This window comes from Calidris pugnax, unplaced genomic scaffold (assembly GCF_001431845.1).
Source record: "Calidris pugnax isolate Ruff unplaced genomic scaffold, ASM143184v1 scaffold39, whole genome shotgun sequence".
NCBI classification, from domain to species: domain Eukaryota; kingdom Metazoa; phylum Chordata; class Aves; order Charadriiformes; family Scolopacidae; genus Calidris; species Calidris pugnax.
Genome location: NW_015090828.1, coordinates 7271135 through 7287438, shown reverse-complemented (window position 1 = coordinate 7287438; position 16304 = coordinate 7271135). Strand labels below are relative to the sequence as shown.

The following is a 16304-nucleotide window of genomic DNA, read 5'->3' as shown; positions in this document are numbered from 1 at the left end:
GGCGAGCATACCTGAAAGTTTTAGGACAATTAAACTGTTTCCTTTATTCTTTCCTACTTCAAAGAATATTGCGCTTAAAAACACTTAGTCTTCTTCGTACCTAACATAAAGGAAAATCTTAGTCATATTTCATAAAGACTCTTTGGAAAAATTTAGTTGTCTTTTTCTCACTATGCTAATATTAATGGTTTCACGGACATTGCTGTCCCCATTACACTCAGGTAATTTGGCCCAATCCAAGACAGTATACAGATTTTGAAACTCTGAAGTGCTCAGGCTGAACAGTGGGCTCAGACCACAGCATGTTTAAACTATATGTTTAATAATATCCAGTAATAATGTTTAATAATATCCAGTGATTTTTATTAAAAATGAACAAAAAAAAACCCCAGCCATTCTGACATAGGCGTTTTGCAAATCAAGTTATTTTATGTTTCAGGCCAAGATGACTCAACTGCCAGAGGCTGAAAAGGAAAAGATAGCTGAGCAAGTGGCTGACTTCAAAAAAGTCAAGAGTAAGCTTGATGCAGAGATTGAAATATGGGACGATACCAGCAATGACATTATTGTTTTGGCCAAGAGGATGTGTGTGATTATGATGGAGATGACTGACTTCACAAGGTAATCATGCAAAAAAAGGGTCTTAAATATTTGTAAATGTTGGAGGTCTTTGTCATATTGATATGGCAGGAAATACTGAGCTTTTAATGCCACGTGACAGCGTCTTTACAAAATAGAGTGGCTAAATTAACGTTGTTAGCTTTAACACACTGGCTAGTAGTACTGAAATGTTGGGAGGGAGGTTTGAAGTTTTAAACTATGCTTGTCTTTAATTATTTTTTTTTCTTTGTTCTCTCTTACTCATTTGGTTGGGTGGGGGGTTTGTACATTTTTAGTGTTTCATTTCTCCTCTTAGAGAGAAAAAGTAAAAAAATATATCTTGATTTTAAGCTGTAGCTCTGTCTAATCTGTTGTTCTCTCTACTTGTACTGTACCATGCTGTCAAGCATAAAACATACTGTACAGAGCATATGTCTGGTGGTACACATTCAGACTCATGCATATTTTGTATCACATTACTTGCTGTCGCTTTCATCAAAAATGTATCATGCTGCTATATGTAGTTTTAAAGACTGAAGTGTCCTATAGCAGATAACTTTCAAAGCTGGTATTTCTCACTGCTGCCAGTATATATTCTATGATACTTGTATATGGGAAACAATCTTATGTTCAGGAGCTTTTTCTGCCAGGCACTGAATAAATGTTCAGTAAATTTCATTATATTAGTTGTACCAAAGGTAAGTGCTGGTGTTTGGGGGTTTTTTCCATCTGGTCACTAATAAAGTAGTTGCTGATAGGTAAGTGAAACCTTAAAACACAACCACTCTTGCAAGACACTTCATGTTTCATAATACATTTAATGCAAGGTATGAAGAAAAATCTAAGCATCTTGGACAAATTTTTCAGGTGCATAAATTATACAGATTTGTCTAGAGCTGAACCAGCTAACAAAGCTGGGGTCTGACCTAAAGACGTGCATGTTGAACTCTGCAATCCTTTTATTCTTTTTAAGAGTATATGATTTATTTTGAGATCTTTGGAAAAAAAAAACAAATTGTGCCATAAAACCTGGATTGTTGTTCCCAAGGCCCGGGATCCAACAGTGCTGGTAAAGACAGCGGTGAAGAGAGTGTTGAGAATTTCTACCTTTTTAGCATCACTGGTGACTAATTCACCTCTGATGTTTAACAACAGGCCAGTATTTTGCTTCTAATAACTTACTTGAAAGTAAAATTAAAAGCTATTGGGAAGAGAGAGCAGAAGTCTTAGTCTTTTTCAGAGTATGGTAGGGAACTACGTTATTGGAAGATGGATTTTGATTCTACCAAACCTTAGGAAATTTATTAATCTTTTTTTATTCATAGAGGCTTAGACTATAATTTGAGATATGCAAGTAAATGCTAGTATATACGCTTGTATTATGTGTTAGATACTTAAGTTGTAATTTCTTGGGGGTATGGCTGCCCTACCAAGTCTTTTATTCAGTTACTAGGACTGTTAGTAACAGAAACCAAGGTCACCCTATAACACACAATAATGGTCTTACAAGATCCTTTTTGTATCTTACATAACTTTACCTCACTCACATCTTTAGAAAGCTGGTTTTGAGTAAGCCTATTAATAATATGTTTTCAGGTTTTGTTTCTTCTTCAATGATGCCAGACAAAGTCTTGTAAAATGAAGGTCATATCTATCGAAACATTAGGTGAACTCTTGTGGATCTTCCCATTCCTCTTACTGTTGCTCTGTCAAAGGTGGCAGATCAGTGCTGAGGAGCACAGCTGGCTTTCTTCCTTCCTTGTCCATGAAAATCTGGTGATGAATAATGCAGAGGCCACAGCAAGCCCCAGCTCACCTTAGGGTTTGATCTCTCCAGTCTGTAATTCCAAGTTCTTGGACATGGAAGAAATAAAAGATTCTGACATTTTGTGTTTGTTAACATTAGAAGCTACTCAGGCAAATAGTACATTTCTATGTTTGAGTCACTTGTTACCTAAGCTGATTTTTGTTTTCCTTCAAGTGTATTACCTTGCATTCAGTTTTATGAGTGTTTCCAAAGCTTTCATTTTTCAAGTAATCTTGACATCTTAGTGTGTATTATCCTAAATATTAATGCAACAGTTATATAGTCAACTAAAATCAAGGTAACATAAGTATCAAACCAGCTCATTATTCAGACAGAAGGTAGTGGGAATAATGGTGGCATAAAGTATCGATGTGTGTACCTCAGATCATTTTTTTCAAGTAATCTTGACATCTTAGTGTGTTTGCATGTGTGTATTATCCTAAACATTAATGCAACAGTTATATATTCAACTAAAACCAAGGTAACATCAGTATCAAAACAGCTCATTATTCAGACAGAAGGTAATGGAAATAATGGTGGCATAAAGTATTGATGCGTGTACCTCACATCATGAACAAAAATACTTCAGAATGACTTCAGTGATAATCAGTGATAGCTCAGCAGAAGTTAGGACTCATGTGAAGAATAACCATCTGAAGTCCCTTATTATGTTAACAAAAATACTTCAGAATGACTTCAGTGATAATCAGTGATAGCTCAGCAGAAGTTAGGACTTGTGAAGAATAACCATCTGAAGTCGCTTATTATGGCCTAGCTTCCTTATTTGATCATAGAGGCAGACACCTTTGCTTTCTTTAAACCAAGGTAACATCAGTATCAAAACAGCTCATTATTCAGACAGAAGGTAATGGAAATAATGGTGGCATAAAGTATTGATGCGTGTACCTCACATCATGAACAAAAATACTTCAGAATGACTTCAGTGATAATCAGTGATAGCTCAGCAGAAGTTAGGACTCATGTGAAGAATAACCATCTGAAGTCCCTTATTATGGCTTCCTTATTTGATCATAGAGGCAGACACCTTTGCTTTCGAGTCTTGGCTGAAGGGACCTGCAGAACCTCCTTTGAAACAATTCTACTGAACATTCATGAGTGTGTCCTCTACAGATAGACACGAGGCCAAGCTAATAATTTTATGTAATGTATTTTTGTAGCTTTCATTAAACTTTGTATGTGCTATATGACATAATCTTACTAAAACTTGATGATGAACCTTGCTGCGGTCAACCATCCTATAAATCATTGTCATAGAAAACTTCTACTTGAGAGATGGAAAAGTAATTGAGCAAGAGCAGAAATCTATTGTTGGAAGTTTGTAGCAGTGAGCAGCATCTGCTAATCGGTGGTATGAATACGATAATCAGGCCTTTTTATACAAAACTGGTTGTAATAATTACTGGAATCTAATAAGAATTCTTTAAAATACCATCATACTTGCAGTAGTAAGCTTGGGCCCTGATAGGCAGAGGTGGAGGCAGCAGAGAGCAGGTATTTGCTTTGCTGAAGGTGTGGTCCCCTGTTCCTGTTGGGCTACCTCTGACTTGTTGCTGGTAGGGGGATAACATAGAAAGTTCCTCCCAGTTTTATTCTGTCTGTTTGCTGAAGGTTGTTGCTGCTGGAAATAAGAGAGTTTGGTAGAGGTTTCCTGAATTTTACTTTGCTGAAAATAAACCAGATTGTAGTTGGGGGGGGGGCTACAGTGAATAAGGCAAAAAGAACAAGAATGTGAAATTGTTCCTATATTGCTATGGCACCAACAGCAAAGACATTCAGCAAAGCCAAGAAACAAAACAAGGTATTAATGGGTCTGCTGGTGTTTTTGTCTGTCTTCAGCCTGTATCTGCAGCCCTATATCTGTCTTTCTCGTGAACTACCCTCTTGGCTTGGCTCCACTAGCGTCCCTTGTGGCATCGTAAGATACGTACCAGAACAAAAAACTTTAAGTATTTCATCAGAAATCCCCCAGATTGAAGGTTTTAAAAGCTTTGTCGACAATGATGTTGTCCAGCTGAGTCATCAGAAAGGGTAGAGTTATTTTGGCCAAAGTATGTGAACCCTCCTTTGGGTTCTATTATATGGGCAACTTTCGCTAGAGTCAATTACATAAAGATGTCCTTTAAGATAAATTTATTTCTGATACAGTTTAGTTGTGTGTGCATATTTGTATGTGTTTTATCATACATGGTTTGATAAACAGAACCAGCAGGATTTACTTGTAACAACATAGTAGATCAAGCAGATAAATTTTACTGTTAAAATGAGCAGCAGAATTGGATGAGTTAGAGTAGTGTAAATGTTAGTTGAGATTTTGCAGTACTGGCAGGATACACGCTGTCCTGCTAGAACTGCATGTGGTAGCCTCAGGCAGTTGTTACCCTCAAGTAGAAACATGGTCTCTCAAGTTTGTCTTGAATTGTTGAGATGTGTCAAGTTAAATTGTATCATGTAATACAGACTCAGCTAATACTGCTCATTTCTCCTGGATGCTACAGAGTTTCTAAAATGTATACAAATTCAACTTTCACAAATAAGGCTTTTGAAGGCAAAACCTCTCGATCTGTCTTGCTGCCATTGCTTGCAAACCATTTTTAATTCTTATTTTTCCTGCAAGAAAACCAGATATTAATGGAAATAGCAGGGCTCAGAAATGGAGCCTTTTTCATGTAGAAATGAAGTTCTTTTAAAAGAATGTTTTAATTCATTGGAAACAAAGAGTTGCTATCTGGAATAGAATGTAACTTAAATTTCATATGTACAGGCAGAAATTCAGATACATTCCCCCACAAGGAGAATTCTACTAGTCATCTGATCAAAAGTCTATGAAACTCCTAAACTTAAAAATTCCGGTGATGGTTTTCTTTTGTAATGGTTTTAGTCGACTTACTGCTGGACTGTACAAAGCTATTTCCAAATCATCTATTTCATGCTGTAGAATGCCTTGTAGTCATGGAAGCTCTGAAGATTAATTCCTCTGATTAGAGCAATTACATGCTCCACATCCTAATAGAATTTTATAAATTTAAGCCCCAGAAAATGTGTTCATCTGAAACAGTCTCTTTATTCTACTGTTACTGTAAAAATCCTTTGTGCTGACATGTTAGTTATACCTCATCTATGGGTAAACAAATTGTATAAATAGGACAAAACAGTATACTTACAGGAACACAAAAATGTTTTTAGACCTCCCTGTCTCAGTATCTCTAAGTGTAACTAGTATTTCCTTGAAAACAATGAATCCTTGAGAAATCAGATAAGTAATAGTTGTTGCTACTTCACTTTTTTTCCTCTACTGCTCTGCAAGATTTCAATGAACTCCTTGAATTTTTAGCAATCTTACAAGTAGTGTAACAGCTACTTCAGGGTGCCTCATACTACTTGGTACCAGTACTTCAATGCTTAGTGTAAAAGTTGGGGCAAAAAAGTGAAGGGAGAAAGATGTTTGGCGATTGGACAAGGAGGTTAATAAAGAACTAATGTCCGTGCCCTGTGTACGTAGCCAAAACCAACTTAATAAGTGGGGACATAGTGACATTACAAGTAGTGTAACAGCTACTTCAGGGTGCCTCATACTACTTGGTACCAGTACTTCAATGCTTAGTGTAAAAGTTGGGGCAAAAAAGTGAAGGGAGAAAGATGTTTGGCGATTGGACAAGGAGGTTAATAAAGAACTAATGTCCGTGCCCTGTGTACGTAGCCAAAACCAACTTAATAAGTGGGGACAGTGACATACAGCAAAAGGCAGATAAACTGATCTTTTTACCCATCAGTATAAATCTATCCAGGACTAGAAACAAATGAACTGCAAAGTCACAGCATAAATTACAGCAAATACAACTTGTCATTAAAATATGATTGTATGTCTTTTGCCAGAAGGAGCCATCTTTTGCCTTTCATCTTTAGATACTTTTATACTCTGAGGACAAAGTGAGTTCAGAACTCCCACGTATTATCTCCTGCCAGCAGAGACATAAGGATTATAAATAAAGGAAGAGGGGTTCAGGTAGTAATTTAACAGCTTCCAGGCCAGTTTATGTAGGCAGTTGGAAAGCCTGTGGCAGGGCAGTCTCCGTTGGTCATGACAGACCAAGGGAAACCTGTACTAGTCTGAGCATCATTAGGCCCAGAATAAAGCCACATGGTGTGTCACCTCACAGCACTTGAGGTTGTGCTCTGTAGATGTTCACCACTTAATAGGGGTGGCCAGAGGTGGTGACAGGTCCCTTACAAGGGGAAGCTTCAGCCCCAGAGGTAATACCTACCTGCTTAGCTGCAGACTTCTGCAGGGTCAACTGGTACCACCACTCTAACTGAGGCTTGCCCACTTGCCATCCATGGTCATCTGTCTTCTTACCCTTGAGGCAGCAGGAGTGAGGTCCTGAGGATACATACCAGTGTCAACTTCGCCCTAAGGGAGGCAAGCCAGGATTCAAGGGTAATCCCAGTGCAGACAGAGCTTGCACTGAGCACAGCTCAATCCAACAGCATCTGAGCATGACAGGGAGCATAGGGTGCTGCTAACAAGATCCATCAGCAGTCCTAGACAAGGTGAGCAGTAAAGCAGCTGTATGGTCCATTCAGGAGCAAAAGGAGAAGGGGCCAAAGCCAAACTGCAGCATGTGAATGAGGAGTCCATCCAGGAGACAAGCTACTGGTAAGGTAGTTCCAAAGTCCATCTAGAGGGTAGGGCCAGAAGCAGGGCTGGAGAAAGGTATATCTGTGATTCAGGTCAGGGTTTGGTGGGTTCATGCCAGAGCTTAAATGGAGCTCTTGGGCCAATGAGCAGAGGCTGTGGATTGGGGCCTCAGGTGAAACTGGTTAGGACCATTTAGGCCTGTTAGTGCAGTCAGGCCTATGGCATCTGGAGCAGAGGAGAGCCTTTTCTCCTCTGTTCCTTTTTTCACGCCACCCAGAAGAGGAAGCCAAGAAGAGAGTGTCCAAACTGGATATGAGGTCATGATCAATGGCATATTAAAATTTGCTCTTATGATAATGTTCAGGGAAGTGACAGTTTTTGTAGCATTCTCCAGTTGGCACATCATTGAGCCTGCCTTTGAACTGTAATGGCTTGATGCGAGACTTGTTTTTCTGTTTATTTTTCTCAAGCTGTTGTTGGGTAAGAAAGCCCAGCAATGTCTCTTGCAGAAATAAAGAAGTAGTCATTAAAAAGGCAAAGCACCTCTCCCAGCTTTTTTTTCCCCTTTAAAATGTAGGCCTATTTTTATGGAATTTATTTGCTATATTTTGTACATGCTATATATTTTTTGCTGTAACACCATATGTTCCGGTTCCTCCTGAATTAATTAGCAGAAACTAGATACTCAAACCTTTGGAGGGTTTCCAAGAAATAGAGACTGGAGACTTCTGCAATTATCAGCCCCTTCATTGGAAATGTAGGTGCATCAGTGAATTAATTATGACCAGAAATTTCACATAACGCAGTAGTTAACTTTTTTTTCCCTGTGAATTCAATGCAGATTCAACTAAAAGTTTGGCTTACAAGAGATCAGTCACATTCAGAGTATTCTGTACACCCACATTTCTCTTGACTATTTATTGTCCAGGGATGAAGAAAACAGATTTATGGCATTTACTGCACTGTTTACCTGGCTGGTGTTTGTGAAATAGGATGGAGTTTAATCGTCAAAGCATAGTTTGTGAACTTGATAATACAGATAGTACCTGATGCGGGCACATAAAAATGAGTAGTAACTGTTAAAAGAAAGAAGGCAAATAGTAATTGCAGATAGTAAAATAGAAGGGAAACAGATCAATGAGATGTTATTTTATAAAGTGAAAGGGAGTGCTTTTGATGCTGTGTAGGCTTTGCAGTGCTGGTCACCACAATTTGCAGATACTCTTCAGAGGGTTGCCCATGATTACAAGGATGAAACGAATCTAGTAAAATGGTGTCATTTTCAGGGCTCCTGCTCTCATCTTAGTGAGGAGGCAAGTGGGCCATCTGGAGAAAGAGAAGTGAGGAAGGCTTGTAGGCAGGGATTTATCTGCCATTTTCTTTGCCCCTAGAAGCAATGCTGTCAACTTCGTATTTAAAGCCTTCTGTATCAGAATGTAAAACATGACAATATTTTGAGGCCATAAGTCATATTTTCCAAAGCAAATAGATTCTGTAGTATCTTTATAAGAATCAATTACTTTAAGCAAATTATCTTCTTTTACATTCACATGTACTGAAAGTCATAAGCATTAGAAAGTAGGCTTTGGCCCTTTGTGTTCTGGATATACCCCATATCCTTTAACATGTAGATGAGGTGAAGGCACAGTACACACTAAAAGGCAGATTTTATATCCAAAATATCCAGTCATATCCAAATCGGCTAGAGGCTGTCCAAATTGTGTGCCTGGCTTTGGTCATTTGGTATATCAGAAGTACATTATAGGGTCATGAGAGGAAGTATGGTTATATTTTTGTTTTCATTATGTGACTTCAGTCTTTTCTAAAGACTTATTTTATTATTATCTTACCCTCTTCCATAAACTGAGTTACAGACTAGTTGTTTGACAGCACTGTAGCACTTGCTATAGTCGCCTTCCTCTGTGCAGATGAAGCCATGGTTACTTCAGGGAGATAAGGCCTTCATCTTTATAAGATCAATTCCCCTGTATTCTTCTCACCCTGTTCACCCTACCAAATGTCTGACTTCTGAATGATCAATCCACAGGAAATAATTTCAGTTGAACCTTTGGTTTCTTTATGGCCAAGAGTCAAGCTAGGATGGAATTGCCATGTAATAAAATATAATTGTTCCCAGAAGCTGCAGGACTACAGCCTTACTGTATTTTCTATGATTCATTTTATCTAGTATCCTTTTAGTTTAGTTTTCTTTTTTGAATATACATATTTCTGAGAAAAAAATATTCACAAATGCTCACCTTGGGAGCATGTTGAACAACAGAAACAGTGCTGAACGTCTGTGTTTTCTGCTAAAAATATGACTGGAGTCTCTTCCAACCTTTTTTAATTAAACCAGGACCTCTCAGGGTTCACACAGGCTGCCAGTGGTTTTCACGCTTTTTTCTTCAACACTATACAGCATTTTTAAACACACATATTGACTGCCTTTGGCAGCTGCTGTTTTGCTATCCTTGGGGATTAAAACTCTGTATTTCTCTTTAAAATGGCACTGGTGGTGGCAGTCAGCTTCTCATAGTATTCCTCATACCTGATGTAGTACTGCTATTCCTAAAGGTTAGCAAATAGTTTTGCCTCTCCATCCTACTATATTCTTGACACCTTTGAGATAGGAGGAAAGATGTGTGCCCATAGCAAGCCTCTTGCCCAAGCTCTTACTTCCCTGACACCAGCTGAGAGCGGGTTTCAGCTTTCTTAGTATAAAGGTGGCGTTTCCCTTGTCACAGCTTGTGTTCTGTGTAGCAACGTACCTCTGGTTTGCTGGAAAGAAGATCAAATGATGGACAATGAGTGTGTGACCTTAATGTGAGTAAGCATGATGCGGATATTTGGGAGTATCCATGTTGCACAAATGTAGTCTTAATGCAGCATACGCTGAAGAGCAGTAATACCATGATTTCTTTTTTGAAAGATTGCATCACTGCTCTTACCTGAGCTAGGAGAAGATGGCAAGAGGTGGAAATGTAGGGGGATCTGTCTGACAGATTGCAAACGTAGGTTTTCTTTAATGATATTTTCCCGTACTTGTCTCAATCCTGAAGTGTTAAGGTCATCTGAGAGCTGTCCTTATTGTCAGCAAGTAGTGGATCAAATAATTCCACTGGTTCTGGGTGCTCTGTGATGGCAGAGGGGAGGAGCAGCACTGTTCCCTATACCCTGAGTGGGTGGGAGTTAATGGAAGGAGTCACAGAGTTCAGCAGAGTATCTTTATTTCGTGGTAAACTTACTGAAAAACTACTGTTTAAAGATATCTGCTGTAGTCATCCATGTTTAGACCATTGAGATCATCCCTACATATGCACCTCTATTATTCCCCTAAAAGAAGTAGCTGACATTGTCATTGAGGTTGTCTTTAGATTTATGGAAAGTTCACGTCATCAATATACTGAGAAGCAAAAAAATAAAATACAACCAGAGCTGTAAAAGAGGAGGGGAGGGGACTTGTGAATGCACTTCATCCCCTGTGCCTCCCCCAGGAATGCATGATATTCTGGAGATAGTGTGCTTCTGTTCAGTGATGTGTGAGAGAAAGGGGCAGAGCAGTGTGGTTTCTGATTTTCACCATTCAGGTCAGCTTCCCACTTCCACATAGATGACTTGATTGCTAGTTCTTTTGCTGTCCTCTGGTGGGTCTGTCTCTCTTTCCCTACAGATGAATGTAAACTGTGTAAGATAGGACTAAAATGAAGAAAATACATGACCATTTACACTAACAACTTCGACTTATATTTAGCATTAGGCAGTGGTTTATTTTCAGAGTTCCACTCATCGGTTTAAACATCCTCTTTTTCTAGTTGGCTGACTCATCTCTGCAGAGCAGCAGTTAGTAATGGATGAGAAGCCTCTTCTTTATGTATGGGCCTGTGGTAATTGCGAGGCATATCGTAATACCCTGCTCTTAAATTAACATTTTTTTGGCTAAATAATTATAAACAGATCATAGTTCCCCGTTAATTTAGCACTTCAGGTTTTCTATACTGGAATATACATGATCCATTTCTCTCTTGAATGTCTTCTTTAATGCTGTCTGGTCTCTGTCTGTATTGCTTTTCAAGTGGCCCAGGGAGAGGTAGCAGATAGAATCATAGAATTGCCTGGGCTGGTGGGGACCTTTCAGATCATCTAGTCCAAACATCAACGTAACGCTGATAAAAAACATCACTAAACCCTATTGCTAAGCACTACAACCACACATCTTTTAAATACCTCCAGGGGTGGTGACTCCACCTCATCCCTGGGGAGCCCGTACCTATCCTTGACTACCCTTTGGGTGAAGAAATTCTGTCTAATATCCAATCTGAACCTCCACTGGCACAACTTGAGGCCATTTCCTCTTGTCCTATCACCTGTTACTTGGAAGAAGAGACCAACCCCCACCTCTCTACACCCTCCTCTCAGGTAGTTGTAGAGAGCAATAAGGTCTCCCCTCAGCCTTCTTTTCTCCAGGCGGAACAACCCCAGTTCCCTCAGCCGTTCCTCAGAAGACTTGTTCTCCAGACCCCTCATGAGCTCCACTGTCCTCCTCTGGACACGCTCCAGCCCCTCAATGTCTTTGTTGTAGTGAGGGGCGCAAAACTGTACGCAGCACTTGAGGTGGGGCCTCACCAGTGCTGAGTACAGGGGGACCATGACTACCCTAGTCCTGCTGGCCACACTTGTTCCTGACACAGGCCGGGATGCTTTTTGTCTCTTTGGCCACCTGGGCACACTGCTGGCTCACCTTCAGCTGGCACTTGACCAGCACCCCAGGTCCTTTTCTGCCAGGCAGCTCCAGCCACTCTGCCCCAAGCCTGTAGCACTACAAGGGGTTTTTGGCACCCAAGTGCAGGGCCTGGCACTTGGCTTTGTTGAACTTCAGCCCCTTGGTCTCAGCCCATCCAGCCAGCCTGTCCAGATCCCTCTGCAGGGCCTTTCTGCCCTCAGGCAGGTCAACGCTCCCACCTAACATGAATATTCTAAAAGTGATTTCCTGAAAAGAGTTCTCAGTGCTTATACAGAAGGCATGAGCTGCAGGTACCAGATGTTGGGTATTTGTTGCTAGCAACTGTGAGAGCTTGGTGCAACGTTACACCAAGGGTTTTGCTGTCTTGGTGTGGGTAATGGTGTGGATGTCAGGATATGGCAGGAAAAAGTTGCTGCCAAAGAAGTTACTGCTGTTGGAAGGGGAATTGCAAGTGCTTACTGAGTATTTCCTCTAATTTTCCTCTTACGCCTAAAATGTGTTGTTTGCTTTTCTAAATACTCAGCGACAGCTTAAATGTGTAGGTCGTATCCTGATTAATCATTCCAGTTTATCTATGTCAAGAATGTTCTGCTTTTCACACATGGGTTTTTATGCAGCTTTCCTTCACACAAGCCATAATTTTGCTTTTGGGACTTGCGGTTCAATCTAGATTAAGAAGAGAGTTAGTGAGTTACTTGGGGAATCTTATTTTTCTTATCTTACACCTTTTTTGATGGACTGTGGGATGTGTTTGCATTTTTTCCTTAAAGGACACTTTCAGAGTAGTCCACCAAATCTTTCCAAGAGCAAATTCTTGTCTACAATATGGCGGGCCGTGAGGCCCCACCATAGTCATGAAGCTCTCTCAGTGCACCTCAAGTTCTCAGTCACAGTGCCGTTCTTTACATCTTTGCTGCTGTGTGGAGCCTACATCTTGCGTGTCCTTTTTTGAGTCAGGTTGTGCGGTGTCTGACTGAGTTTATGTTACTAGCACTTCAACAGAATTTGAAGGATTTGTCTTTCTAACCAGTCCTAAGACAAGCCACGCTAAAAGGCTCTACAGCCCTATAATTCCGCTCATGCAGTGAGAGGAGCATTATAAATGTAAAGATAAATATTTAAGTAAACATGGCTGTTTAATGGGTTGCTTAACTGTGATAAAAGCAGCTTTTCTCATCAGTAAAGTGGGGTTATTAATACAGAAAGAGGACTTCTCATGGTCTGGGACACAGCACAAGCCTCAGTGCAGAAACCCTCAGGATTTTGTCATGATTTCAGTGAACAAGCAGCTGTCTGTACTGTGTTACCTGTCAAGGCGGTAACTTAGTCTGGAAGTTCTCTTCAAATGTAAGAGAAGAGAGGCTGAGGGAAACAAGCTGCAGCTAGAGTTATAGGCCTTAGAATGAAGTATGGTTTCATTCTGATGAAAAAATAGACAAAGTGGTGTTTTTATTCGGGCCTACCGTGTTACTTCCTGAGCATGTTCTGTTCAACGCAAATACTCTCAGAGGATACTTCCCCTGTTCAGTCCTACGAAATATCAACTGCTGTGATACAATTTAAAAGTCCTGTTCACCAGAGAGCCCATGCCAAACATCTTTTCCAGTGCTTTCATCTTGACATAGCAAAGTTACAGTGACACTTGCTGATGGCAAGTAACTCTCCCTGTTGAATTCTGTTAATTGTGTTGAATATAATTTTTTACAGAAACTGTGTTTCTGTTAAGAAAACTTTCTAGCCTCCTTGGTTGTTAAAAAAAGCTTTTGAAGTACATAATTAATACATCCAGGAATGGCCGATTCTAGCTGAGGCAGCACCAGGCAGTTCGAAACAGTAAGGAATGATCTATGTAGGACTCAGATTCTGTCTCTAGTTTGCAGTCTCTTCAGCCAAGCATTTCAGCAGGTGAGTTCTTGCATCACTGCAGGGAAGGAAATCCCTTCCTCACCCCCAGCATTCTGCAGCAGGAATGAGGAATGCTCTCTTTCCAGTCAGTAGCAAATTCCTTATTATTAAGATGGGGAGGGGAAAAAAAAAGTAAAGTGAGCTAAGCAGCTTTGTACAACACTATAAGCAGACTTAACTGCCAGAGGGTATACGTGCTTTGCACTTCTTTTTTTTTTTTTTTTGCTTCAGTGATGGATTCTAGCCAGTGAACATGTTCTCATCTCATACAACCACTTCTCCTTCACCACCGGATGGCTGCATGAGAGCTTTCGTACTGGTGTTTGATGAGCAGAACAGGAATTAAAACCTTCCATGTTTTAACTGCTCTTTTCTTAGATTCATGTAGTCAGTGTTGACAGCTCACACCATTATTAGAAATCCTTCTATGTATATTACTTCATATCTTGCCACTTGAGGTATGTTACTGTAGGTGAAACTTAGCTTCCAGCCTTTTTTAAGTAAGTTTCATGGCTGTTGAGCTAATCCCAAAAATACGACCTCTGAAGGTTTGGAGAACAGAAAGTAAATACAAAGAACCTCAGATTTATTATTTTAAGTCTCATGGTATTTATTCCCGTTCTGTGATATTTTCGAGCCTGACTCAAGATGTTTGACTGTTTGAGGCTGACAATACAAAGATTTCATTCACACACTCCATGTTACACTGTGTTTACATAAGTAGTTAAGAGCGATGAGGAGAGCCCACCAGGAAAAATGTGGGAGATTTGGGAGGATGAGAGGATCATGACCCTTCTCCTCTGTTGCTGTAGAGTGGTTCATAATTCTGTGAGCTGTCAACAGTATAAATGGAATTTGTTTACTTACTTTTTTTCAAAGCATGAACAAGGTAAGTATCAAATTGATAAAGTACAAGAAAATAGAATACAATCTGTCTCTAAAACTATTATTTTCCATTATGTAAAGTATATATTTTTATTCTAAAATTCTGAAATCTGTTTCTTCTTTGCATAGTATTTTAAAGCCAGGTACTTTTTCAGTAAGAGTCAAGTTGGGAGTGCAGTCATGAAAACTACCTAGGACTGAAATAGCTGCTTCTGGTTGTGCCTATTTGGCAATTGTAGTATGGAGGAAATAAAAGTAAAACATGTATTTACTGTTTTTACTCAAAAAAGCCAAAACACACACCAACCCAAAATGCCTAGCCCTTGAAACGCAACAAATAGGATGACGCTAGTTAGTGTTTTAGCTCTGAGGAGTTGCATCTGAAGAATTCTGAACATATCTGATGTCCAAGGCAACACTTTCGAGAGCTTCTGTTGCCTTTAGTTTTAGATTATTTAGCAGTGCCACGTGAAACAGCAACTTGTCAGTGAGCTGGACACTGTCTAGTAGAAAATAAATGGGCCTAAAGTAGTATCGGAAAAATCAAGGGAATTCAAAAGTTCAAGCCCAACAAGTCCAGCTTTTTCATCTTCTGTGAACTTACTTGTAGTAAAGGAAGCTTTATCTGTACCTTCATAAGGGCTTACAAGTTGAGAGAAGAGTTGGTAAGAGAGTATGTCCATAAATGTAAAGGAAATACATCGAAAATAAATATGTCCACAAATGTGTAGTGGGCACCAGTAGTTAATGGCTGGGATATTAGAAAAGGATCTTTAATTTAGTAAACCATTGCTATTTCCACAGCTTGAGGAACCTTAAAACACTGATGTTCAGCTGTAACCAAACATTTCAGTAATTAAGTGAATTGTTTAATTGTCTAACTAACCCTCTAGATGCCAGCATTTCAAATTAGTGCATGATCTGTTGTACTGTGGCAGGAAGATGAGAGATTTTCTACTCAGACATTTTGAAGTTGAACAAGAAAATGAAATTTGAAAATGAGTATCCTATTTTGATGTGAGGAAGTTCACTCCTTTCCTCTGGACATAAGAACCAAACTGAGACAAAAAAACAGGTTGCAGGTCCAAGGCATAAAAATTTTAGGGCGGACTAATGTGTGAGGAAGTAGTATTTATGATCTATACATTTCTGAAGATAACTGAAAGGAGTAGTGTCCAGCTGAGTCACCTGTTCCATGGTCACCAACCTTACATAGTCTTTCAAGAGATCTCTGTTATCAAAATACATTTCTACTTTAGCTGTTTTTCATACTAGTTATATTAAAGAAATGTCTTTTAAGTCTTTCATACAAGACATATTATAAACACATGTTGCAAGTATTGCTGTGATAAAATTCTACATCGTTGAAATAAAGCTGCAAGTTAACAGTGCTTTTCAGAGGCCAAAGAGGTAAAGAAGTAATTCTTTGGGAATATTTTGATAATTGGTTCAACATATAATCAGGAACTTGTGTGGTATTTAGAAGACTGATTACTGAGCCATTAGCAATTGAGCAATATGATTAGGTATCCATATTAATAAACATCTGTCACAACGGCATAGCAGATGTGCTAGGTGCCTATATAGCATAAAATGTAAATTTTTGATGAGTGCGCATTCTTATTTTTTACTACAACATGTATTAATTACATTATATATCATGCCAGTTGTTCCATTTTGCAACACTGCAAGTGCTTTTTATAAAAAAT

The 16304-nt window shown here is 39.3% G+C and overlaps 1 protein-coding gene across 1 annotated transcript in view; it reads left to right on the top strand.

The window, feature by feature from the left end:
- CTNNA3 (catenin alpha 3) overlaps positions 1-16304 on the top strand; it is a 497320-nt gene that overhangs the window by 445983 nt on the left and 35033 nt on the right. Inside the window, exon 15 of the mRNA XM_014940453.1 lies at positions 440-621. Coding sequence (XP_014795939.1) covers positions 440-621 — 182 coding nt within the window. The remainder of the gene's footprint in view (positions 1-439; positions 622-16304) is intronic.